The sequence below is a fragment of the Oncorhynchus masou genome, chromosome 1 (genome assembly GCF_036934945.1).
Source record: "Oncorhynchus masou masou isolate Uvic2021 chromosome 1, UVic_Omas_1.1, whole genome shotgun sequence".
Lineage (NCBI taxonomy): Eukaryota > Metazoa > Chordata > Actinopteri > Salmoniformes > Salmonidae > Oncorhynchus > Oncorhynchus masou.
This window is the reverse complement of record NC_088212.1, coordinates 5,567,486-5,594,592: the sequence shown is the minus strand read 5'-3', so window position 1 is coordinate 5,594,592 and position 27,107 is coordinate 5,567,486. Positions and strand designations below refer to the sequence as shown.

The 27,107-nt window shown below is 45.0% G+C and overlaps 1 protein-coding gene across 1 annotated transcript; it reads left to right on the top strand.

Annotated features, from left to right (window-relative positions):
* The first annotated feature begins 8,510 nt into the window (after positions 1–8,510).
* Positions 8,511–27,094, top strand: LOC135510325 (E3 ubiquitin-protein ligase KCMF1-like). The gene is made up of 8 exons (XM_064931201.1): positions 8,511–8,643; positions 10,608–10,775; positions 12,715–12,854; positions 17,092–17,193; positions 17,853–18,033; positions 24,265–24,353; positions 24,625–24,836; positions 24,963–27,094. The coding sequence occupies exons 1-8, from the start codon at positions 8,628–8,630 to the stop codon at positions 25,252–25,254; spliced, it is 1,200 nt and encodes a 399-aa protein (XP_064787273.1). The 5' UTR covers positions 8,511–8,627; the 3' UTR covers positions 25,255–27,094.
* The last annotated feature ends 13 nt before the right edge of the window (positions 27,095–27,107 follow it).

Genomic DNA, 27,107 nt, shown 5'->3' with positions numbered 1-27,107 from the left:
TGTAGAGTCCTGTCAGTGTGTAGAGTCCTGCCAGAGTGTAGAGTCCTGTCAGTGTCAGTGTGTAGAGTCCTGTCAGTGTGTAGAGTCCTGTCAGTGTGTAGAGTCCTGTCAGTGTGTAGAGTCCTGTCAGTGTGTAGAGTCCTGTCAGTGTGTAGAGTCCTGTCAGAGTGTAGAGTCCTGTCAGAGTGTAGAGTCAGTGTGTAGAGTCCTGTCAGTGTGTAGAGTCCTGTCAGTGTGTAGAGTCCTGTCAGTGTGTAGAGTCCTGTCAGTGTGTAGAGTCCTGTCAGAGTCCTGTCAGTGTGTAGAGTCCTGTCAGTGTGTAGAGTCCTGTCAGAGTCCTGTCAGTGTGTAGAGTCCTGTCAGTGTGTAGAGTCCTGTCAGTGTCAGTGTGTAGAGTCCTGTCAGTGTGTAGAGTCCTGTCAGTGTGCATAGAGACAGTGCAAAAAGAAAGATACAAGCCATCTTGCTAGCTATTTAGCAGTCTTATGACTTGAGGATAGAAGCTAGTTAAGTTATTGTGTTACAGCCTGAATTTAAAATGGATTAAATTGAGATTTTATGTCACTGGCCTACACACAATATCCCATAATGTCAAAGTGGAATTACATTGGAGGCCGATGCAATGATGCAATCGTCAACTCAGATAGTTTGTGAAGCCATTTTGTTATCTATTTAACAGTCGTATGACTTGGGGATAGAATCTGTTCAGGAGGATGTTGGTGCCCGACGATGTACCAGTATTGCTCGCACGGATTGCCGTGCGGAAGCAGAAGGAACAGTCTATGGATTGGAGTCTAGGGCTGTCACCGACTAAAAAAATTTAAAAAACTGACTTGGTCGACCAAGAGTCGTCTATTTTTTCGACCAATTGACTGGTCTGAATTAAAAAATGCGTATTGTTCTATATATAGACACGTCCTATGTGTTTTAATCAAATCAACTATATGCACTGAGTTTATCTGATTCTTAAAGCACAATCAATCAAATGTATTTATAAAGCCTTTCGTACATCAGCTGATATCTCAAAGTGCTGTACAGAAAACCAGCCTAAAACCCCAAAAAGCAAGCAATGCAGGTGTAGAAGCACGGTGGCTAGGAAAAACTCCCTAGAAAGGCCAGAACCTAGGAAGAAACCTAGAGAGGAACCCGGCTATGAGGGGTGGCCAGTCCTATCCTGGCTGTGCCGGGTGGAGATTATAACAGAACATGGCCAAGATGTTCAAATGTTCATAAATGACCATCATGGTCAAATAATAATAATCACAGGCAGAACAGTTGAAACTGGAGCAGCAGCACAGCCAGGTGGACTGGGGACAGGAAGGTGTCATCATGCCAGGTAGTCCTGACGCATGGTCCGTTGTCTTTCTCTCTCTCTCCTTCCTGCTGCAGTGACTACCACAGAACATCAACAGAGTGTATAGTGTTGTCTCTCTCTCTCCTTCCTGCACCACAGAACATCAACAGAGTGTATAGTGTTGTCTCTCTCTCCTCCCTGCTACAGCGACTACCACAGAACATCAACAGAGTGTATAGTGTTGTCTCTCTCTCCTCCCTGCTACAGCGACTACCACAGAACATCAACAGAGTGTATAGTGTTGTCTCTCTCTCCTCCCTGCTACAGCGACCCCAGTATTCTACCCCAGCTCCAGCATTCTACCCTATCCTCAGCATTCTACCCTATCCCCAGCATTCTACCCCAGCTCCAGCATTCTACCCTATCCCCAGCATTCTACCCCAGCCCCAGCATTCTACCCTATCCTCAGCATTCTACCCTATCCCCAGCATTCTACCCCAGCCCCAGCATTCTACCCTATCCCCAGCATTCTACCCCAGCCCCAGCATTCTACCCTATCCTCAGCATTCTACCCTATCCCCAGCATTCTACCCCAGCCCCAGCATTCTACCCTATCCCCAGCATTCTACCCTATCCCCAGCATTCTACCCTATCCCCAGCATTCTACCCCAGCTCCAGCATTCTACCCCAGCTCCAGCATTCTACCCTATCCCCAGCATTCTACCCTATCCCCAGCATTCTACCCTATCCTCAGCATTCTACCCTATCCCCAGCATTCTACCCCAGCTCCAGCATTCTACCCCAGCTCCAGCATTCTACCCTATCCCCAGCATTCTACCCTATCCTCAGCATTCTACCCTATCCCCAGCATTCTACCCTATCCCCAGCATTCTACCCTATCCCCAGCATTCTACCCTATCCCCAGCATTCTACCCTATCCCCAGCATTCTACCCTATCCCCAGAATTCTACCCCAGCCCCAGCATTCTACCACAGCCCCAGCATTCTACCCTATCCCCAGCATTCTACCCCAGCCCCAGCATTCTACCCCAGCCCCAGCATTCTACCCTATCCCCAGCATTCTACCCCAGCTCCAGCATTCTACCCTATCCCCAGCATTCTACCCTATCCCCAGCATTCTACCCTATCCCCAGCATTCTACCCTATCCCCAGCATTCTACCCTATCCCCAGCATTCTACCCTATCCCCAGCATTCTACCCTATCCCCAGCATTCTACCCTATCCCCAGCATTCTAACCTATCCCCAGCATTCTACCCTATCCCCAGCATTCTACCCTATCCCCAGCATTCTACCTTATCCCCAGCATCCTACCCTATCCCCAGCATCCTACCCTATCCCCAGCATTCTACCCTATCCCCAGCATTCTACCCTATCCCCAGTATTCTACCCCAGCCCCAGCATTCTAACCTATCCCCAGCATTCTACCCCATCTCCAGAATTCTACCCTATCCCCAGCATTCTAACCTATCCCCAGCATTCTACCCCATCTCCAGAATTCTACCCTATCCCCAGCATTCTACCCTATCCCCAGCATTCTAACCTATCCCCAGCATTCTAACCTATCCCCAGCATTCTTCCAGCCTCAGCCTGCTCCCAACCCTCCCTGTGCAGGTGACCCGTCATTCAGGGCAGGTGACCCGTCATTCAGGTCAGGTGACCCGTCATTCAGGTCAGGTGACCCGTCATTCAGGTCAGGGGACCCGTCATTCAGGTCAGGTGACCCGTCATTCAGGTCAGGTGACCCGTCATTCAGGGCAGGTGACCCGTCATTCAGGGCAGGTGACCCGTCATTCAGGTCAGGTGACCCGTCATTCAGGTCAGGTGACCCGTCATTCAGGTGCAGGTGACCCATCATTCAGGTCAGGTGACCCGTCATTCAGGTCAGGTGACCCGTCATTCAGGTCAGGGGACCCGTCATTCAGGTCAGGTGACCCGTCATTCAGGTCAGGTGACCCGTCATTAAGGGCACACCTGTTTTGAGCCCCACATTTTTACCTGGCATTAATACGTGTCACATATCAGTTTGCAAACAATGTCAAATAAAATAAAATAAATCTTTGAGTTAGTAAAGTCACATTGCGAACATGTTTTTTTTGCTTTCTTGAGGAAGGCAGCTCCAAAATGTAGGTGTTTCAGCCAAGCTCAGGGCTTTCTGTGGTGGGGCAGCCAGCGGAAAATACATGAGCGTAGGGGTTGGTAATGTCCTCTAGCTGCGCTGCGATTGGATACTGTTCTCTAGTTGCGCCATGATTGGATACTGTTCTCTAGTTGCGCCATGATTGGCTCAGTCTTCTGTCACTCATAGGGACACTACTTCACTGACAAATCTAAGGGTAGACCTAAAAAATTCAAGCCCCTTGGGCGCTGCCGAAGAGTTACTTTTAGAAGTGTCCATCCAAGATGGGTGGTCATTGGTCACAGATAGAATGACGGCAAATCACGTTTTATCTACAGTAGCTTTGATTGGACTGATCTTAGCTAGCAAGATAGCAGAACCTAACAGTTTGTACATCTCAATTGTCAGTAGAAACCAAATTTGTTTAATTCAGTAAGTCAGCCATATCAGCTATGTCTTTCTTAAAGGCAGTAAATGAGGCTGAATTAACTGTTTCACTGCCAGACAAGGATCTGCTGATGGCCCGGAGTAGCAGTGGTAAGGTGTTGGGACTGCTGTTTGTAGGTCTTAGGAGTTTGTGGGCTTGCCCCACCAAGATGTACCAGCTAAAATCGCCACTGGTCTCCATAATGATCAATCTAAATGGCTCACCTACAACTGGCAAAAAAAAGTTGTCACGACGTGCACGTGTGCTGCTCTGGTTCCGTGACTCGGCTACCTTTGCTGCAACACACACACACACACACACACTCACACTCACACACACACACACACACACACACACACACACACCTCCGGCCCTCCGCCTCCCTAACATTCCTTCACTCACTCAGTATCATAGTCAGCAGCAGCAGGTAACAGTGAACATACTGAAATATATAAATCCCTATGGTGGTCGCGGTGGAATTTAGAAGTAGCTAAAAAAAAACCAATATATTTTCCACCCGTGACATCGTTTTCAAAATAGCCCAATTTGTCCGGAAGACCGTGAACATGGCAGCTCTCGTTCAGGAAACACTTATGTTCCTACCCTGTCACAATAACTCCTCCTGGCGTTTTCATTCGTTGTCACGTCAAACAACACTGTTTTCAACGTGCCCACTTGAACGCGCCCTATTGGGGGGCTCCAGAGTGCCCGCAGAGGTCTACAGCACTGCATCTCAGTGCTAGGGGGTATCATTACAGACCCTGGTTTGATTCCAGGCTGTATCACAACCGGCCGTGATTGGGAGTCCCCGTAGGGCGGCGCGCAATTGGACCAGTGGCAAGTAAGAATTTGTTCTTAACTGACTTGCCTCGTTAAATAACAAATAATTACAAATTATTATATTCTGTCTATAGAATTAGAATAGTCATTGATTACATATCCTTGATTCCAACAGTTCACCAAAGTGTTTCGCTCTAAATCACAAGTCAAACCGTAATTGCCACATTTATAAATAAAGCTTAGATTGTCTGCCCATATTGTGCAGCCCTATGTGGCAGTGTGGAAATGACCTCAAACGAGTGAAGTTGAATTGAACAGTATAAACCAATCAGAATGGAGAAAGACCCACTGGAATCATGTAGAATGTATGTGTGTTACCACCCTGGGATCACGACTCATAAAGAACATGTATAATGTATATATATATATATCTATATATATGTGTGTGTTACCACCCTGGGACCACTACTCATAAAGAACATGTATAATATATATGTATATATATATGTGTTGCCACCCTGAGACCACTACTCATATAGAACATGTATAATATATATGTATATATATATATATATATAAAAAAAATATATATATATATATATATATATATGTGTGTTACCACCCTGGGATTACTACTCATATTGAACATGTATAATATATGTGTGTTACCACCCTGGGACCACTACTCATAAAGAACATTTATAATATATATATATATGTGTGTGTTGCCACCCTGGGACCACTACTCATATACAACATGTATAATATATATATATATGTGTGTGTTGCCACCCTGGGACCACTACTCATAAAGAACATGTATAATATATGTATATATATATATATATGTGTTGCCACCCTGGGACCACTACTCATATAGAACATGTATAATATATATGTATATATATGTGTTGCCACCCTGGGACCACTACTCATATAGAACATGTATAATATATCTATATATATATGTGTTGCCACCCTGGGACCACTACTCATATAGAACATGTATAATATATATATATATATATATATGTGTGTTGGGGTGTGTTGGGGTTGGGGTTGGGGTTGTCACTCAGAAGGCAGGTGGTGCTACAGGTCAGTATCTTCTCTGTCATTGTGGTTGGAATCACCTTCACCTGCAGGTCTAAATGAAAAAGGGACGAGAAAACGTATGTATTATTTTTTAAATCAGCTGATTCAGGACTGAACCATACAACCTTAATGATAGTACTAGTATGTGTGCATGTCATGTTCCCATTAAACAGTATCTTGGAAACAGTCCTTGGAAACAGTATCTTGGAAACAGTCCTTGGAAACAGTATCTTGGAAACAATCCTTGGAAACTGTCCTTGGAAACAGTCCTTGGAAACAGTATCTTGGAAACAGTCCTTGGAAACAGTATCTTGGAAACAGTCCTTGGAAACAGTATCTTGGAAACAATCCTTGGAAACTGTCCTTGGAAACTGTATCTTGGAAACAGTATCTTGGAAACAGTATCTTGGAAACAGTATCTTGGAAACAGTCCTTGGAAACAGTCCTTGGAAACAGTATCTTGGAAACAGTATCTTGGAAACAGTATCTTGGAAACAGTCCTTGGAAACAGTATCTTGGAAACAGTATCTTGGAAACAGTATCTTGGAAACAGTATCTTGGAAACAGTCCTTGGAAACAGTCCTTGGAAACAGTATCTTGGAAACAGTATCTTGGAAACAGTATCTTGGAAACAGTCCTTGGAAACAGTCCTTGGAAGCTGTATCTTGGAAACAGTCCTTGGAAACTGTCCTTGGAAACAGTCCTTGGAAACAGTATCTTGGAAACAGTCCTTGGAAATGGTATCTTGGAAACAGTCCTTGGAAACTGTCCTTGGAAACAGTCCTTGGAAACAGTATCTTGGAAACAGTCCTTGGAAACAGTATCTTGGAAACAGTATCTTGGAAACAGTCCTTGGAAACAGTATCTTGGAAACAGTCCTTGGAAACAGTATCTTGGAAACAGTATCTTGGAAACAGTATCTTGGAAACAGTCCTTGGAAACAGTATCTTGGAAACAGTCCTTGGAAACAGTATCTTGGAAACAGTCCTTGGAAACAGTATCTTGGAAACAGTATCTTGGAAACAGTATCTTGGAAACAGTCCTTGGAAACAGTCCTTGGAAACAGTCCTTGGAAACAGTATCTTGGAAACAGTATCTTGGAAACAGTCCTTGGAAACAGTATCTTGGAAACAGTCCTTGGAAACAGTATCTTGGAACCAGTATCTTGGAACCAGTATCTTGGAAACAGTCCTTGGAAACTGTCCTTGGAAACAGTCCTTGGAAACAGTATCTTGGAAACAGTCCTTGGAAACAGTCCTTGGAAACAGTCCTTGGAAACAGTATCTTGGAAACAGTATCTTGGAAACAGTCCTTGGAAACAGTCATTGGAAACAGTCCTTGGAAACAGTATCTTGGAAACAGTATCTTGGAAACAGTATCTTGGAAACAGTATCTTGGAAACAGTCCTTGGAAACTGTCCTTGGAAACAGTATCTTGGAAACAGTATCTTGGAAACAGTATCTTGGAAACAGTCCTTGGAAACTGTCCTTGGAAACAGTATCTTGGAAACAGTCCTTGGAAACAGTATCTTGGAAACAGTATCTTGGAAACAGTCCTTGGAAACTGTCCTTGGAAACAGTACTTGGAAACAGTATCTTGGAAACAGTCCTTGGAAACAGTATCTTGGAAACAGTCCTTGGAAACAGTATCTTGGAAACAGTATCTTGGAAATAGTATCTTGGAAACAGTATCTTGGAAACAGTCCTTGGAAACTGTCCTTGGAAACAGTCATTGGAAACAGTATCTTGGAAACAGTCCTTGGAAACAGTATCTTGGAAACAGTATCTTGGAAACAGTATCTTGGAAACAGTATCTTGGAAACAGTCCTTGCACATCACTGGACCATTCCTATGAAAACATTGGGCAGTGACCTAATGAAACTCTTAAGGGATCATTCTCTAAAGTTGTGGGAACGCTTGTTGTTAACTGGTTGTAAGCACGGTTGTACGTTGCAATACTAATGTTCAATAAGCATAATAACCCGAATAGCTAGGTGATTTCCCACAGTTAAAAGTCCTGCAATAAGAGATATTGCAACATTGATATTTGTGTAAACTCTAAATAATTGTAATCTGCGAGTGTCATTGTAGTAGGCTGATACCCCATTTAATGGACCCAAGAGCCATAGGCAAGGCTCTACATTTCAATATGAATGTTCAATACACACAATGGACTGAATGGGAAGTTGATTTCCCACAGTTAAAGTTCCATACTAAGAGCTACAAAGCTAATATTTGTGAAAACCCTTCACAGTTGTGTTCTGTGGGTGTCCCAGAGTAGGCTGATACCCCATCCCATGGACCCAAAATGCATAGGTAAGGCTGTGTACTGTACATTGCAATGTAAGTATGCCCCCAATGCAATTCTGAAGTACATATAGCCATAGATTATTTTTTTTCTGCGTCAAATGAAAGAATAATTTTTTATTTTTTTTGGTTGAAGTTATATTGGGAGGCAGGGTAGCCTAGTGGTTAGAGTGTTGGTCTAGTAACTGCAAGGTTGGAAGTTCAAACCCCCGAGCTGACAAGGTAAAAATGTAATTCTGCCCCTGAACAGACAGTTAACCCCACTGTTCCTAGGCCGTCATTGAAAATAAGAATTTGTTTTTAACTGACTTGCCTAGTTAAAAAAATATATAACAACATTCCACATTTTGTTTTAGACATATCGAGTCCAATTGCGGCACGATTCCACTGTTTCAATCCGTTTACGTCAGTGTTCCAATGTGCGACTTTTATTTGGAAGGAGAATCGCAGATTCCCACTATTGTTTCTCACAACACACACATGTGGCTGCGGAGACCGGATCCTTCATAGGAGTTATCAAGAGGTCAGGGACAGCTAGGTTGCTGGTTCAAGCGAGTCCGTGTATGGGCCTGTGTTTAGTGTCCCAATAGGATGTCCCGTCATGAAGGTAAGAAGTAAACTCGGGATAAAGAGACCGGGGTGAAGCGGGTTGCGATAGCTGCGGGTTAGTGACATGGGAGGGTGTTGTTTTTGTATCGGACTGTATATGATGGCGGCACCACTTTGACATTTGGCCACTTTTATCAAGCCCCTACCCGAGTTTCTGTAGCTAACTAATAAAGAAATACTTGCTTTCCAATAATGAAATGCTTGTATTTACCCGCAAGGACACTGCCCAAGAAAGCAGCTCATATTTGGTTTGTATAGCTATCCAAACAACTACAGTCACGTAGAACTAAGTTAGCATTAGTTGGACTTGCTAATACGTTAGCTGGCTAACTGTTTATTAGGTTTAAGGTACTGCGGCAACAAACAAAAAACAACAACACTTTTTACAAATTTGAAATGTATTTCGACACTTTGACAAAAGTGTCCTTGTTAACTTGCCCCTGTTTCACTTTCCTTTTCTCTCTTGCCAACTTCACACTCACAGGTTGTGAATGCCCTGTCATCAAATTAGTCATGGACGAGGTCCCTGTATTCATGCTTTCAGCAGTATAGTTCGTTTACTCCATTGTTTTTTTGCACGTACAACAACAACAACAATATATATATACCAGCGTAATTTACAAGTCTAATTATTTTCTTGGTTTCTAAAATAAAAACCCAGATAATGAACAACCTTTGCTGGCTCAGTTCTGACCATCTGCTATTTCGGTACAGCCTGGAGATCTAATGTTGGATTAAACGGTGGACTTTATTGACAGAGTGGGTTAGGAACGTTATATTTCCTCTCACGACCTTTACAAGCCATAATGTTGAATCAAAGTATATTTTAACATACTTTTTTTTTTTTTTTTTATTGCAGGGAGGAATAAGATAAACAATGTCCACAAAAGTATACTTACAGAATTTTTCAAAGTGCTGGTAGTGCAGTTCAATTGTTTTATCACCTGGAGCAAGGGTTCCCAACCTAGGGTGTACAATATTTTGTTGTGGGGGTGCGGGACCCTGCTTGTTTTGACGGGTACATTATTTAAAAAAAAAAATATTTACAATTCACGGTTGTTTATACCGATCATGCTTTAGTCTAGAAACAAGCAGTGAAACCCAAACTCAACGTTGTATTTCCAGGCGGCTATTTGGGAATGTTGGCTCGTTTTGCCAGCTAGTTTTTTATTAACCTGACGTAGAAAAGACGCCCGGACAAGTTAGGTTGAAAATACTGTATCCCTGAGAACCAGAAACATCCGCTTTTCGACCAACGCTGCTGTGTTTTTTTTTATATATATATATATATATATATATATATAGCAAGACTGTTGTAGTCAATCAATTGCCTGCTGTCAAAGTTGGAAGTTCACATAGCTAGCTGGATATAGTCGTCACGCTGGTATTTCATAACGACGGCCATCAGTCCTGCACTGGCATTGTAGCAATGATGGCTTTTCATTAATCATGTGGACCCCGGAAACGTGAAACTGTTCTGTGCAGTAGGTTAGGTTAAGTGTGTTACCTCAATATGTTGGTTCTATGTCATGATGGATAAATTATGCAACATGGAGGCTTGCTGTGTGTGTGTGTGTGTGTGTGTTGTGGGGTTTGACCAATACTGTCTGTGTGTTTTATACCCTGACTGTCGTGTGTGTGTGTGTGTGTGTGTGTGTGTGTGTGTGTGTGTGTGTGTGTGTGTGTGTGTGTGTGTGTGTGTGTGTGTGTGTGTGTGTGTGTTGTGGGGTTTGACCAATACTGTCGGTGTGTTTTATACCCTGACTGTCGTGTGTGTGTGTGGGGGTGTTGGGGGGTTTGACCAATACCCTGTGTGGGGGTGTTGGGGGGTTTGACCAATACCCTGTGTGGGGTTGTTGGGGGGTTTGACCAATGCCCTGTGTGGTGGTGTTGGGTTTGACTCGGTCCTGTGTGGAGGTGTTGGGTTTGACTCGGCCCTGTTAATGTTGTGTCCTTCCCCAGGTGTGAGCTGCGACGCGTGTTTGAAAGGTAACTTTCGGGGGCAGCGGTACAAGTGTTTAATTTGCTACGACTACGACCTGTGTGCCTCGTGCTACGAGGACGGAGCCACGACCACCAGGCACACGGCAGAGCACGCCATGCAGTGTATACTAACCAGGGTCGACTATGGTGAGTACACACACACACACACACACACACACATATAAACCACAGACACACAACTACAGTGGGGCAAAAAAGTATTTAGTCAGCCACCAATTGTGCAAGTTCTCCCACTTAAAAAGATGAGAGGCCTGTAATTTTCATCATAGGTACACTTCAACTATGACAGACAAAATGAGGAAAAACAATCCAGAAAATCACATTGTAGGATTTTTAATGAATTTATTTGCAAATGATGGTGGAAAATAAGTATTTGGTCTGCTGTTCCATGCTGTCTCCACCTCCCTGTGCTCTGCTGTTCCATCCTGTCTCTTCCCCCCTAAGCTCTGCTGTTCCATCCTGTCTCCTCCCCCCTAAGCTCTGCTGTTCCATCCTGTCTCCTCCTCCCTAAGCTCTGCTGTTCCATCCTGTCTCCTCCTCCCTAAGCTCTGCTGTTCCATCCTGTCTCCTCCCCCCTAAACTCTGCTGTTCCATACTGTCTCCTCCCCCTAAACTCTGCTGTTCCATACTGTCTAACCCTGCCTCCTACTCCCTATCCTCTGCTGTTCCATACTGTCTCCTCCTCCCTAAGCTCTGCTGTTCCATCCTGTCTCCTCCCCCCGAAGCTCTGCTGTTCCATACTGTCTCCTACTCCCTAAGCTCTGCTGTTCCATACTGTCTCCTACTCCCCAAGCTCTGCTGTTCCATCCTGTCTCCTACTCCCTAACCTCTGCTGTTCAATCCTGTCTCCTCCTCCCTAACCTCTGCTGTTCCATCCTGTCTCCTCCTCCCTAACCTCTGCTGTTCCATCCTGTCTCCTCCGCCCTAACCTCTGCTGTTCCATCCTGTCTCCTCCTCCCTAACCTCTGCTGTTCCATCCTGTCTCCTCCTCCCTAACCTCTGCTGTTCCATCCTGTCTCCTCCTCCCTAACCTCTGCTGTTCCATCCTGTCTAACCCTGTCTCCTACTTCCCTATCCTCTGCTGTTCCATACTGTCTCCTTCCTCCTAAACTCTGCTTTTCCATACTGTCTCCTCCCCCCTAAACTCTGCTGTTCCATACTGTCTCCTTCCCCCTAAACTCTGCTGTTCCATACTCTCTAACCCTGCCTCCTCCTCCCTATCCTCTGCTGTTCCATACTGTCTCCTCCTCCCTAAGCTCTGCTGTTCCATCCTGTCTCCTCCTCCCTAACCTCTGCTGTTCCATCCTGTCTCCTCCTCCCTAACCTCTGCTGTTTCCATCCTGTCTAACCCTGTCTCCTACTCCCTAACCTCTGCTGTTCCATCCTGTCTCCTCCTCCCCAAGCTCTGCTGTTCCATCCTGTCTCCTCCTCCCTAACCTCTGCTGTTCCATCCTGTCCCCTCCTCCCTAACCTCTGCTGTTCCATCCTGTCTCCTCCTCCCTAAGCTCTGCTGTTCCGTCCTGTCTCCTCCTCCCTAACCTCTGCTGTTCCGTCCTGTCTCCTCCTCCCTAACCTCTGCTGTTCCGTCCTGTCTCCTCCTCCCTAACCTCTGCTGTTCCGTCCTGTCTCCTCCTCCCTAACCTCTGCTGTTCCGTCCTGTCTCCTCCTCCCTAACCTCTGCTGTTCCGTCCTGTCTCCTCCTCCCTAACCTCTGCTGTTCCGTCCTGTCTCCTCCTCCCTAACCTCTGCTGTTCCGTCCTGTCTCCTCCTCCCTAACCTCTGCTGTTCCGTCCTGTCTCCTCCTCCCTAACCTCTGCTGTTCCGTCCTGTCTCCTCCTCCCTAACCTCTGCTGTTCCGTCCTGTCTCCTCCTCCCTAACCTCTGCTGTTCCGTCCTGTCTCCTCCTCCCTAACCTCTGCTGTTCCGTCCTGTCTCCTCCTCCCTAACCTCTGCTGTTCCATCCTGTCTCCTCCTCCCTAACCTCTGCTGTTCCATCCTGTCCCCTCCTCCCTAACCTCTGCTGTTCCATCCTGTCTAACCACGTCCCGGTCCTCTTTTCTTCCAGACCTGTATTATGGGGGAGAGTCCTTCTCGGTGGAGCAGCCCCAGGCTTTCACCTGTCCCTACTGTGGCAGGATGGGCTACACAGAGACTTCCCTACAGGAGCACGTGACTGCAGAGCACACAGAGACCTCCTCAGAGGTGGTGAGTATACACTGAGTGGACAAAACATTAGGAACACCGACTCTTTCCTTCGACACCCTGGCCAGTTTAAAGATATGGTCCCTTATTGATGTCACTTGTTAAATCCACTTCAATCAGTGTAGAAGAAGGGGAGGAGACAGGTTAAAAAATATATATTTTTAAGCCTGGAGATAATTGAGATGTGGATTGTGTAGGTGTGTCATTCATCGGGTGAATGGGAAAGACAAAATATTAAAGTGCCTTTGAACGACAAATGTGATTTTATTATTTGACCCTGCTGGTCATCTATGAACACTTGAACATTTTTTATTTATTTTTTATTTCACCTTTATTTAACCAGGTAGGCTTAGCAGTGTCAAATCAACAATTAACAAGTCAATAACACAGTACAAAAAAGGCGAGTCTATATACATTGTGTGCAAAAGGCATGAGGAGGTAGGCGAATCATCTTGGCCATGTTCTGTTATAATCTCTACCCGGCACAGCCAGAAGAGGACTGGCCACCCCTCATAGCCTGGTTACTCTCTAGGTTTCTTCCTAGGTTCCTGGCTTTCTAGTGAGTTTTTTTCTAGCCACCGTGCTTCTACGTCTGCATTGCTTCCTGTTTGGAGGTTTATCAATACATTTGATTATGGTAGGAGGTGCCAGACGCACCGGTTTGTGTCAAGAACTGCAAAGCTGCTGGGTTTTTGACGCTCAACAGTTTCCCTGTGTGTATCAAGAATGGTCCACCACCCAACAGACATCCAGCCAACTTGACACAACTGTGGGAAGCATTGAAGTCAACACGGACCAGCATCCCTGTGGAACGCTTTCGACACCTTGTAGAGTCCATGCCCCGATGAATTGAGGCTTTTTTTCTAGGGCAACTCAATTTTAGGAAGGTGTTCCTAATGTTTTGTACACTGTGTATATTACTGTATATAAGGTCACAGAGACTTCTCTACAGGAACATGTAGCTACAGAGACCTTTAAAAGAAAAAAAAACTTTAAACCTTTATTTTACTAGGCAAGTCAGTTAAGAACAAATTCTTATTTTCAATGACGGCCTGGGAACAGTGGGTTAACTGCCTTGTTCAGGGGCAGAACGATAGATTTGTACCTTGTCAGCTCGGGGGTTTGAACTTGCAACCTTCCGGTTACTAGTCCAAGGCTTTAACCACTAGGCTACCCTGCCTCCTCTAAGGCGAACCACTAACCTTTATTGGGGCCGCGGTCTTAGCCATGAAAACTGAAAAGTCTGAGTCTTTAGGTCAATCACAGTGGAAAAGAGATCAGTGTTTTCTCTAGATTATTTCCAGGCGGGAGGGTAGCTGCAAAAATATCCACAAAGAGATCAAGGCCATGTTCAGTAAAACAAAACAGCACCTAAAAAAAGTCTGGCTGTTAAAGTGTTTTCAAATTCATTTGATGTGGAGCCTGTTCAGATGGTCGTGTGTTCTCTCCAGGGGTTGGAACCCGGTTCATTTGATGTGGAGCCTGTTCAGATGGCCGTGTGTTCTCTCCAGGGGTTGGAACCCGGTTCATTTGATGTGGAGCCTGTTCAGATGGTCGTGTGTTCTCTCCAGGGGTTGGAACCCGGTTCATTTGATGTGGAGCCTGTTCAGATGGCCGTGTGTTCTCTCCAGGGGTTGGAACCCGGTTCATTTGATGTGGAGCCTGTTCAGATGGTTGTGTGTTCTCTCCAGGGTGTTGGAACCCGGTTCATTTGATGTGTTTAGCCTGTTGAGATGGTTGTGTGTTCTCTCCAGGGTGTTGGAACCCGGTTCATTTGATGTGGAGCTTGTTCAGATGGCTGTGTGTTCTCTCCGGGGATTGGAACCCGGTTCATTTGATGTGGAGCCTGTTCAGATGGCCGTGTGTTCTCTCCAGGGGTTGGAACCCGGTTCATTTGATGTGGAGCCTGTTCAGATGGCCGTGTGTTCTCTCCAGGGGTTGGAACCCGGTTCGTGGAACAGAACAAAAAGAGTAAATATTTGAGGAACAAAATCAAACCCGTTAAGGAAAGTGATCTAGAACAGAACTGTTATTTTTAAAAGCATGTGAACCGGTTAATAACGTTAATTTCCCCCCCCCCAAAAAAAATATATGTATCAGTTCTGCTCCACTTTTTGATGTAATTAAGACATTACAAGTTTTTTTAAAAACAACTCCACCAAAAAACACAAGAGTGAGAGCTTTGCATAGATACTTGTCACTCAAACTTATTCCAGTGCCTGTCGGTTGATAATCTTTGTCTGGCACGATAGGGCTGACCCCAATTGGTCGACCAAGATTTTGTTGTTGTTGAGCACTAGCAAATATATATAAACGCAGCAAAAAAAAAAGAAACGCCCCTTTTTCAGAACCCTGTCTTTCAAAGATAATTCGGAAAAATCTAAATGACTTTACAAATCTTCATTGTAAAGGGTTTAAACACTGAACTATAAACAATGAATGAACATGCACCTGTGGAACGGTCGTTAAGACACGAACAGCTTACAGACGGTAGGAAATTAAAGTCACAGTTATGAAAACTTAGGACACTAAAGAGGCCTTTCTACAGACTGAAAAAAAACACACACAAAAAGATGCCCAGGGTCCCTGTTCATCTTTGTGAACGTGCCTTAGGAATGCTGCATGAGGCATGAGGACTGAAGCTGCGGGCAATAAATTGTAATGTCCATTAGGGCTGAGCGATAAATCAATATCAATAATTAGAGGTAATTACTTCCCTCCAATAACGATAAAAAAAGTTTAGATTTATATCGATATAGAATAATTCGGTACAGCAGTCCATTTCACCTCTGTGACGCAACAGGAAGTAACACTATGCACGTGGAGAGGTACACGCCCATTAAAAAAACACTTAGCACCTCGAGTGATGGAGTAGCCACTATTAACCACTAAATGAGTGATGGAGTAGCCTCTATTAACCACTAAATGAGTGATGGAGTAGCCTCTATTAACCACTAAATGAGTGATGGAGTAGCCTCTATTAACCACTAAATGGGTGATGGAGTAGCCTCTATTAACCACTAAATGAGTGATGGAGTAGCCTCTTTTAATCACGAAACATTTGTGATGGAGGTGAAAGCATTGGCAGTGAAAGCGATGGAGAAGGAGCAGCTTCCAACCAAGAAATCATTGTTAAAAAGGGTTAAACGGTTTCAGTAATTTGGAAGTGGGTTTGGCTTTTAGAAGTCCGACAAAGAGCAGAACAATGTTCGGTGCAAATTGTGCCATAGACAGCTGGCTACGAAGTCTGGTAATACGACAAACCTGTTTCAAAATCACTCTTTGGGACATGTAGGAAGTTTGAGTTAGCGCCACAGTATTTATGAACGCCCCTCAAAGCACCAGCCAAACTAGGGATGTTCGCCCAAAAGCAGTCAACACAAAGACAGCGTTTATTTTCTACAAGAAAACATCTTAAAGACAGACATCATAAAATGCTATTATGCATTGCATTGCTAGGGACATTGCTGAGGACCAATTAGCACTGTCGAAAAGGAAGGTTAAGAGGCTTATCAATTTAATTGACCCCAGGTACGTGCTCCTTGTCCTCCTTTATTTAACTAGGCAAGTCAGTTAAGATGACGGCCTATCGGGGAACAGTGGGTTAACTGCCTTGTTCAGGGGGTAGAACGACAGATTTTACCTTTCTGTTACTGGCCCAACGCTCTAACCATTAGGCTACCTGCCTCCCCTACGCTCTAACCATTAGGCTACCTGCCTCCCATACGCTATAACCACTAGGCTACCCTGCCACCTCTACACTCTAACCACTAGGCTACCCTGCCGCCTCTACACTCTAACCACTAGGCTACCCTGCCGCCTCTACACTCTAACCACTAGGCTACCTACCACCTCTACACTCTAACCACTAGGCTACCCTGCCGCCTCTACACACTAACCACTAGGCTACCCTGCCACCTCTACACTCTAACCACTAGGCTACCCTACCTCCTCTACACTCTAACCACTAGGCTACCCTGATGCCTGAGGTATCACTCATCTAACGCCCTTCACTTGTCTTTCCACGGCAAGCTGCTCTATCTGCACTGATTGATAGATCACATTAATGTTGAGGTAAATGTAAAAAAAATTGTTTTTTACAAATTTTAAATGAATTATATAAACATGACTTTTCAGTTAAGAACATTTTATTTTGCTGGTCAGACAGTGGAACAGAACGAACGATTGGGAAAATAATTTTGGTTCCAACCCTTGGTTCTCCCTCCCTCTCTCTCTCCAGATCTGTCCCATATGTGCTGTGCTGCCTGGCGGAGACCCTAATCACGTGACGGACGACTTCGCTGCTCATCTCACACTTGAACACAGAGCACCCAGAGACTTGATATCCTTTACCCTCAGGGTCTTTCCCAATAGGCACACTACCGTTCTTTGAGCACGAATGAGTCCAAATCAAAGTATGCGAAAGGGAGGCCTTTCTTGGTATGCGTACTTCGCTTGTAAATATTTTCGAAAGCGTGCCGTCGACGCAAGCTTCAATGAAGAGCATGGACGTAAATACGATGTAATGCAATATTTCTCTAAATCGTTGGCGAAAATTGTTTGGGCTGAAGAGAGAAAATAAACTGATTTTGCCTCTTCACATCTCTTATCTTGCCTGACTACAATATTAATATTCTATCTTGATATGTTAATAAATACATGGTGTTTCATATTGGCGTGTTTACCTGCCTATAATGTGTGTAGATCACAACCCCATAGTAAGTCAATAGAGCTAGCTAGCCATTAAGATTTTTTTTTATTGTCCCCAGCACAAGGTGCACCTGTGTAGTCAGCTTCTTGATATGCCACACCTGTCCGATGGATGGATTCTCTTGGCTAATGAGAAATGATCCCCAACAGGGATGTAAATATATCTGGGCACCATATTGAGAGAAATAAGCTTTTTGTGGGAACATTTCTGGGATCTTTTTATTTACATGTTGTTTTTATTCAGTGTATATTCATGACGTGTCCACGATTTCCTTGACGGTGTTGCTCCACGATGAGTCGAGCGGTGTGCGTCACGTGCGTAGGATGATCCACCCGGGTCGGGGTCTAGGGGGGCAGCGGGCCCGTCGATCCAACATGCACTTCACCTCGTCAACCTCCGGGGGGAGCTCTACCACACAGACCTCTACACAGAGCTCCAACTACAACAGGGAGGCCATGGATCCTATAGGAGGTAGGATGGGGACGGCTGGTTTGGAGATGACACCGCCTAATACAGAAGTCTGTTCTACGAAATATATTTACAGAGCCTTCAGAAAGTATTCACACCCCTGGACATTTTTTCCACATTTTGTTACACTACAGACAGAATTTAAAATGGATTGAATCACTGGTCTACCCACAATACACCATACTGTCAAAGTGGAATTATGATTTTAGACATTTTCTTTTTTACAAATGAAAAACTGAAATGTCTTGAGTTTATAAGTATTCAAATCCTTTTGTTATGCCTAAATTAGTTCAAGAGGAAACATTTGCGTAACAATTTAACATATTGCAGAGTGAGTCCATGCAACATAAGTGTTTAACATTTTTTTTTTATGACTACCTCATCGCTGTACCCCACACATACAATTATTTGGAAGGTCTCTGTCAAGTAGTGAATTTCAAACATATTCAACCACAACTAGGCTACCCTGGGGCGGCAGGGTGGTGGTTCATATCGGTAGTCCCAGTAGTTGCACAGTAGTTACTATAGCCATTGCTATAGCCATGCTAGGGTAGAGTAGTACATTAGAGTAGGGGAGCTAGGGGAGAGTAGGGGAGCTGTTCTAGGCAGGGTAGCCTAGTGGTTAGAGCGTTGGACATAAGCAGTGTGTTTTTTTTAACCTTTATTTAACTAGGCAAGGTACAAATCGGTCGTTCTGAACAAGGCAGTTATTGTGGTGTATTGTGGGTAGACCAGTGAACCCACAGTTCCTTGGCCGTCATTGAAAATAAGAATTTGTTCTTAACTGACTTGCCTGTTAAAATAAAGGTAAAATAAATAAAAACAACAAAGACCAATGCTTTGCAAAGAAAGGCACCTATTGATAGATGGGCAAAAAAAACAAACATTGAATATCTCTGAGTGTGAAGTGATTCATTACACTTTGGATGGTGTATCAATACACCCAGTCATTACAAAGATATAGGCATCCTTCCTAACTCAGTTGCCAGAGAGGAAGGAAACCCCTCAGGCATATTACCATGATGCCAATGGTGACTTTAAAACAGAGTTTAATGGCTGTGATAGGATAAAACTGAGGGTGGATCAACAGCATTGTAGTTATTCCGCAATACTAACCGAAATGACAGTGTGAAATGGAAGCCTGTACAGAATACAAATATTCCAAACATGTAGTCTGTTTGCAATAACGTAAAACTGCAAAGCACTTTGGCAGAGAAACTAACTCCTGAATACAAAGCGCTATGTTTGGGGCAAACACAACACATCACAGAGTACCACTCTTCATATTTTCAAGAATGGTGGTAGCTGCATCATGTTATGGGTATGCTCATCAGGAAGGACTAGGGAGTTTTTTTTTAACAATAATACAATTTAAAAAACGGGCGAAATCCTAAACTTTTCAAACAGACACTAAAACACAAGGCTAACCAAGACGACATTGAATGTTCCTGAGTGGCCTAGTTAGTTTTGACTTTAATCGGCTTGACAATGGCTGTGACTTCCCCCCTTTCTCTGCTGATAACTACTTTAAAATGTACAGTACATTCGGAAAGTATTCAGACACGTTGACTTTTTCCACATTTTATGTTACAGCCTCATTCTAAAATGGATTAAAGGAAATGTTTTCATTCTACACACAATACCCCACAGTGACATCACAATACCCCACAATGACATCACAATGACATCACAATACCCCACAATGACATCACAATACTCCACAATGACATCACCATACCCCACAATGACATCACAATACCCCACAGTGACATCACAATACCCCACAGTGACATCACAATACCCCACAGTGACATCACAATACCCCACAGTGACATCACAATACCCCACAATGACATCACAATACCCCACAGTGACATCACAATACCCCACAGTGACATCACAATACCCCACAGTGACATCACAATACCCCACAGTGACATCACAATACCCCACAGTGACATCACAATACCCCACAGTGACATCACAATACTCCACAATGACATCACAATACCCCACAATGACATCACAATGACATCACACTACTCCACAATGACATCACAATACCCCACAATGACATCACAATACCCCACAGTGACATCACAATACCCCACAGTGACATCACAATACCCCACAGTGACATCACAATACCCCACAGTGACATCACAATACCCCACAGTGACATCACAATACCCCACAGTGACATCACAATACCCCACAGTGACATCACAATACTCCACAATGACATCACAATACCCCACAATGACATCACAATGACATCACACTACTCCACAATGACATCACAATACCCCACAATGACATCACAATACCCCACAATGACATCGCAATCCCCCACAATGACATCGCAATACTCCACAATGACATCGCAATACCCCACAATGACATCGCAATACTCCACAATGACATCGCAATACTCCACAATGACCCACAATGACATCGCAATACCCCACAATGACATCGCAATACTCCACAATGACATCGCAATACTCCACAATGACATCGCAATACTCCACAATGACATCGCAATACTCCACAATGACATCGCAATACCCCACAATGACATCGCAATACCCCACAATGACATCGCAATACTCCACAATGACATCGCAATACCCCACAATACCCCACAATGACATCACAATACTCCACAATGACATCACAATACCCCACAATGACAAAGCAAAAACAGGTTTTACATTTTTTTTTTGCACATTTATTAAAAATAAACTGAAATACATTATTTACTTAAGTATTTGCTATGAGATTAGAAATTGAGCTCAGGTGCATCCTGTTTCCATTGATCATCCTTGAGATGTTTCTCCAACATGATTGGAGATGTAATTGATTGGACATGATTTGGGAAGGCACGCAGCTAGGTCTTTGACAGTCACGGTTATTGTAAAGCAAATAACTGTCTGTCTCATGGTAATTGGTAATAACTGTCTGTCTCATGGTAATTGACAGTTATTCAACAAACACATGGAGCATCTCCTGGCTTCCACACAATGTTTTTTTTTTTTTACCTTTATTTAACTAGGCAAGTCAGTTAAGAACAAATTCTTATTTTCAATGATGGCCTAGGAACAGTGGGTTAACTGCCTGTAACAACAGATTTGTACCTTGTCAGCTCGGGGATTTGAACTTGCAACCTTTCGATTACTTGTCCAACACTCTAACCACTAGGCTACCCTGCCGCCCCACATAGCCAACGTGCCATTTTAAAAAGTATAATAAATCCATGTAATAAATACATTATTTATTTTAGACAGGTCTAAAGAAGCATGATTTGAAGAAAATATAGTCTTTCAGAATAAAAGAATAGCATACTCTGAGTTGTCGTTATGTCCAGATGTGGCTATGCCAAATGGCTTTGGGGCGGCAGCGTAGCCAAGTGGTTAGAGCGTTGGACTAGTAACCAAAAGGTTGCTGACAAGGTACAAATCTGTTGTTCTGCCCCTGAACAGGCAGTTAACCCACTGTTCCACAATGACATCACAAAATAAATAACGTGACATTTAGTTAATTTCGAATGGACGATTATCGTGCACCTGTATTGAAAGAGGGGCAGAGGAAATGCACTTAAATAGGAAATGGAGAACGCTTTTCCTATGATTTATTTTCATGCCAGCCAGCTAGGTTATACTCCTGTTGTAAATCTAAGCAATGTGCTTAATATTAGGACAGTTGAGAAATAAATATATTAAGGTTAGCCTATAGAAAGCTGATGGGAGCCTCCTCTTTTTAAGAGGCCATCACTCTGTTTTCTCACACAATTGCATAGGCTATAGAAATGTTGCTCTCGTGAAGTGTTTGATTAGATTTTTGGGCTCCCGAGTGGCCAGCGGTCTTAAGGCATTGCATCTCAGTGCTAGAGGCGTCACTACAGACCCTGGTTCGGCGGTCTAAGGCACTGCATTACAGTGCTAGAGGCGTCACTACAGACCCTGGTTCGGCGGTCTAAGGAACTGCATCTCAGTGCTAGAGGTGTCACTACAGATGGAATCTGTTTAGATTCCAGGCTGCATCACCACCGGCCGTAATTGGGTGTCTCACAGGTCGTGATTGGGAGTCCCATAGGTCGGTGCACAATTGGCCCAACGTTGTTAGGGTTTGGCCGGGGTAGACCGTCATTGTAAATAAGAATTTGTTCTTAACTGACTTGCCTAGTTAAATATATAAAAATACATTTTGCATTGATGTCAGAGTGATTAGAGGGAAAATAGAGTGCTGAGTACCAGGCAGTTAGCAAGTTTGGTAGGCTACTAATGACCAGGAGCAGCGTCAGAGCTTGGAGAAGCTAAATTATCATGACTAAACGGTCACATGGTATTTGACTGCCTCCATGACTCGTGACCGCCGGTGTCACCACGGCGACCGTATTATTTCATCACCTTGTAGAGTCCATGTTACAGTAGAAATGGACGCAACCGCTCGAATGCCCGACCGTCCAGTCTTTATTTAGCTGTTCATTACACACACACACAAAAAAAGTGTGTAACTGCCAAAATAAAGGAAACACCAACATGTTTTTAGGGCATTGGGCCACCACGAGCGAGAACGGTTTCAATGCACCATACATTATACCAGTGTCTCAAGGGCCAACTCCAGAATCTCCCATAAGTGTTCAATTCAGTTGAGCTCTGGTGACTGAGATGGCCCAGGGCATATAGTTTATGCTCACCAAACCATTCTGTGACCACTCCTGCTCTGTAGATGGGGTAATTTTCATCCTATGGGGGGGGGGGGGGACATAGCCATGGTAGCCTAAATAATGTCCTGCCCAGAATTTTTATACATGACCCTTAGTATTATTTAAAATATCATCACCTTTATTTTCGGCTCATTTCTGGAGGTAGAAGTTGTATTTTGGATGATGTCGGCGTACTTTTTATTTTCATACATTTTAGAGTAGGACACACACACACACACTGGTAGGACACACACACACACACACTGGTAGCACACACACACACTGGTAGGACACACACACACACTGGTAGGACACACACACACACTTGTAGGACACACACACACACTTGTAGGACACACACACACACTTGTAGGACACACACACACTGGTAGGACACACACACACTGGTAGGACACACACACACTGGTAGGACACACACACACACACTGGTAGGACACACACACACACTGGTAGGACACACACACACACTGGTAGGACACACACACACATACTGGTAGGACTCACACACACACACACTGGTAGGACAAACACACACACACACACACACTGGTAGGACACACACACACACACACACACTGGTAGGACACACACACACACACACACACACTGGTAGGACACACACACACTGGTAGGACACACACACACACACACACTGGTAGGACACACACACAATGGTAGAACACACACACACACACTGGTAGGACACACACACACACACACTGGTAGGACACACACACACTGGTAGGACACACACACACTGGTAGGACACACACACACACTGGTAGGACACACACACACACTGGTAGGACACACGCAACAGATTCCTAAAAAATAATATGCACTGTGCAACACACACACCCTTAGTACATACCCGCCCCCACCCAAGGCCTTTTAGACCAGTCTAGACAGTAACCCTCCTCCCCCAATAGACCAGTCTAGACAGTTAACCCCCTCCCCCAATAGACCAGTCTAGACAGTAAACCCCCCCCCCCAATAGACCAGTCTAGACAGTAAACCCCCCCCCATAGACCCGTCTAGACAGTAACACCCCCAATAGACCAGTCTAGACATTAACCCCCCAATAGACCAGTCTAGACAGTACCCCCCCCCCCAATCGACCAGTCTAGACAGTAACACCCACAATAGACCAGTCTAGACAGTAACACCCCCCCCCTCACCCAAGGCCCCAATAGACCAGCCGAGACAGTAACCCCCCCTAATAGAACAGTCTCGACAGTAACGCCCCCAATAGACCGGTCGAGACACTACCCCCTAAGGCCCTAATAGACCAGTCTAGACAGTAACACCCCCCCCCCCCCCCCAATAGGCCAGTCTAGATAGTAATGCCCCCCCAATAGACCAGTCGAGACACTTCCCCCCAAGGCCCTAATAGACCAGTCTAGATAGTAACCCCCCCCGGCTGGCACCGGCCCGGATAGACTGCCACATGGACAGACAGAAATTACATTTTTATTTAACCCCTTCTTCCTCCCCACGCCTCACAGAGCTGCTGTCCCAGTTGTCAGGGGTGCGTAGATCGGCGGGCAGCCAGCTGAGTTCGGGTCCGTCAGCCTCCCAGCTGCAGCAGCTCCAGGTTTGTAGTCCAGAGGAGAGTCAGCAACCAGAGGGTCGACAGTTCGAATCCCAGAGCCCTCCGGTTGTTGTTATCAGTAGCCTAGAATCTGATGCAATTCTTCTGCCATTTATGCCCGAAAATGAAGCACTTTAACTCTTTATTGTCTTCTACGACTTCTTGTTCCTCACTTCCTCCGTCCCCTCTCCTCCGCTTCCCTCTCTTCCAACTTCCTGTCTTCATCTTCTCCTCCCACTTCGGCCTTCTTCGTCCTCATCACTTCGTCCTGTAGATGCAGCTCCAGGTGGATTGGCAGCAGACCCAGGCTACCAGACGGCAGTTGGAGACGGCCCGGGGCACCTCGCAACGCGGCAGCCGCAGCTCCAACCACGCAGGGAATCACAACGCCAACCCTGGCTCCAACTTCTTCAACAACCTTAGTCCCAACCCGGAGCAGCAGGAGCCCAACACACAGAGCAACACCTCCCAGTTCCTTCTCAACCGGTTGGCAACTGTCTACTACACTTCATTTATACTAGTTATTCTCTTGAGCGAGAGGCTTGTCTGTCCGTTACATGTGGGTGATGGATTGTTTTTGTAATAGAGCTCCATTTGTCCCTCCCCCTCCAGACTGAGTGAGCCGAGGTTGTCAGAGGCGGAACACCAGCTATGTGAGGGCCAGTGGGCGGACCGCTCTCTCTTCGTCACGGAGCTCCTCCTCTCCACCCTGCTGGCCAATCCCGGCCACAGCGAAGACGACGACGATCTCCGTGACTACCACGATGCCGTGACGCGGGGCTCGGATGCCTTCGCCGCCTTCGAAGATATGGGCTGCGTTGGGGTCATGACCCTAGACGTGGCTCTGCAGAACCTCAACCTCCGAGAACTGAGGAACGAGCAGCATCCTCCGGCGTTGCCGTAGCAACCACTACGAAGTTGGGGGGGGGGTTGTCATCTCATCTGTCACCCCCCCCCCACACCACATTCTATTACAATGTGTACATGACAGGACACAGAATGTGAACGTGAGAGAGCGAGTGTTGTGAGCAAGGGGAAATTGAACAATTTATAATACATCTATATAAATGTTTATGAAAGAAAGCGGATAATCAACACCACATGAAGCCGTGTTTGACCGCTTGGCCCCCAGCAGGTGAACGTAGGTCAGATAGATGGGTAGGTAGCAGCTTGATCATTTATTATCATAAAGTAGTGCACAGACACACAACAGGACAGACAGACAGAGGGAAGATCTCAATTGCATACTCCTTGTCCCCTATTCCTTAAAACCCAGTGGGTTTTAGGGAGACGTCTTCCCAGATTCTCTCCGCCTACGCCTCTGTGTTCCTGGATATTTAAACCCAGTGGGTTTTAGGGAGACGTCTTCCCAGATTTTCTCCTCCTACGCCTCTGTGTTCCTGGATATTTAAACCCAGTGGGTTTTAGGGAGACGTCTTCCCAGATTTTCTCCTCCTACGCCTCTGTGTTCCTGGATATTTAAACCCAGTGGGTTTTAAGGAGACGTCTTCCCAGATTCTCTCCTCCTACGCCTCTGTGTTCCTGGATATTTATCAAAACCTACTTTGATGGTTTGCCACAACAAACGTTGGCACGTCCAGATTGTTCACAACTGTGTTCCCTCTTCTCAACTACAGTCACTGTTCCATATTAAAGTGCTATCACAAATCGGGGAGTCGGGTATCATCGCAGAGATGTTTTAACTCCTATAGGATCGCATATGTGTGTTCGGTCTATGGCTAATCTTCCTAACCTGCTCTGTCAATTATAGGGGCTGTTTTTTATTTTTATTTTTTGTTCTACACAAATGATTCACTCCTCAGAGACTGTTGATTGGATGGTTTAGTTCCTACCGCGTGTCTGACATCACTCCTCAGAGACTGTTGATTGGATGGTTTAGTTCCTACCGCGTGTCTGACATCACTCCTCAGAGACTGTTGATTGGATGGTTTAGTTCCTACCGCGTGTCTGACATCACTCCTCAGAGACTGTTGATTGGATGGTTTAGTTCCTACGGCGTGTTTGACATCACTTACTCCTCAGAGACTGTTGATTGGATGGTTTAGTTCCTACCGCGTGTTTGACATCACTTACTCCTCAGAGACTGTTGATTGGATGGTTTAGTTCCTACAGCGTGTTTGACATCACTTACTCCTCAGAGACTGTTGATTGGATGGTTTAGTTCCTACGGCGTGTTAGACATCACTTACTCCTCAGAGACTGTTGATTGGATGGTTTAGTTCCTACGGCGTGTTTGACATCACTTACTCCTCAGAGACTGTTGATTGGATGGTTTAGATCCTACCGCGTGTTTGACATCACTCCTCAGAGACTGTTGATTGGATGGTTTAGTTCCTACGGCGTGTTAGACATCACTCAGAGACTGTTGATTGGATGGTTTAGTTCCTACGGCGTGTTTGACATCACTTACTCCTCAGAGACTGTTGATTGGATGGTTTAGTTCCTACGGCGTGTTTGACATCACTCCTCAGAGACTGTTGATTGGATGGTTTAGTTCCTACCGCGTGTTAGACATCACTTACTCCTCAGAGACTGTTGATTGGATGGTTTAGTTCCTACGGCGTGTTTGACATCACTTACTCCTCAGAGACTGTTGATTGGATGGTTTAGTTCCTACCGCGTGTTTGACATCACTTACTCCTCAGAGACTGTTGATTGGATGGTTTAGTTCCTACAGCGTGTTTGACATCACTTACTCCTCAGAGACTGTTGATTGGATGGTTTAGTTCATCACTA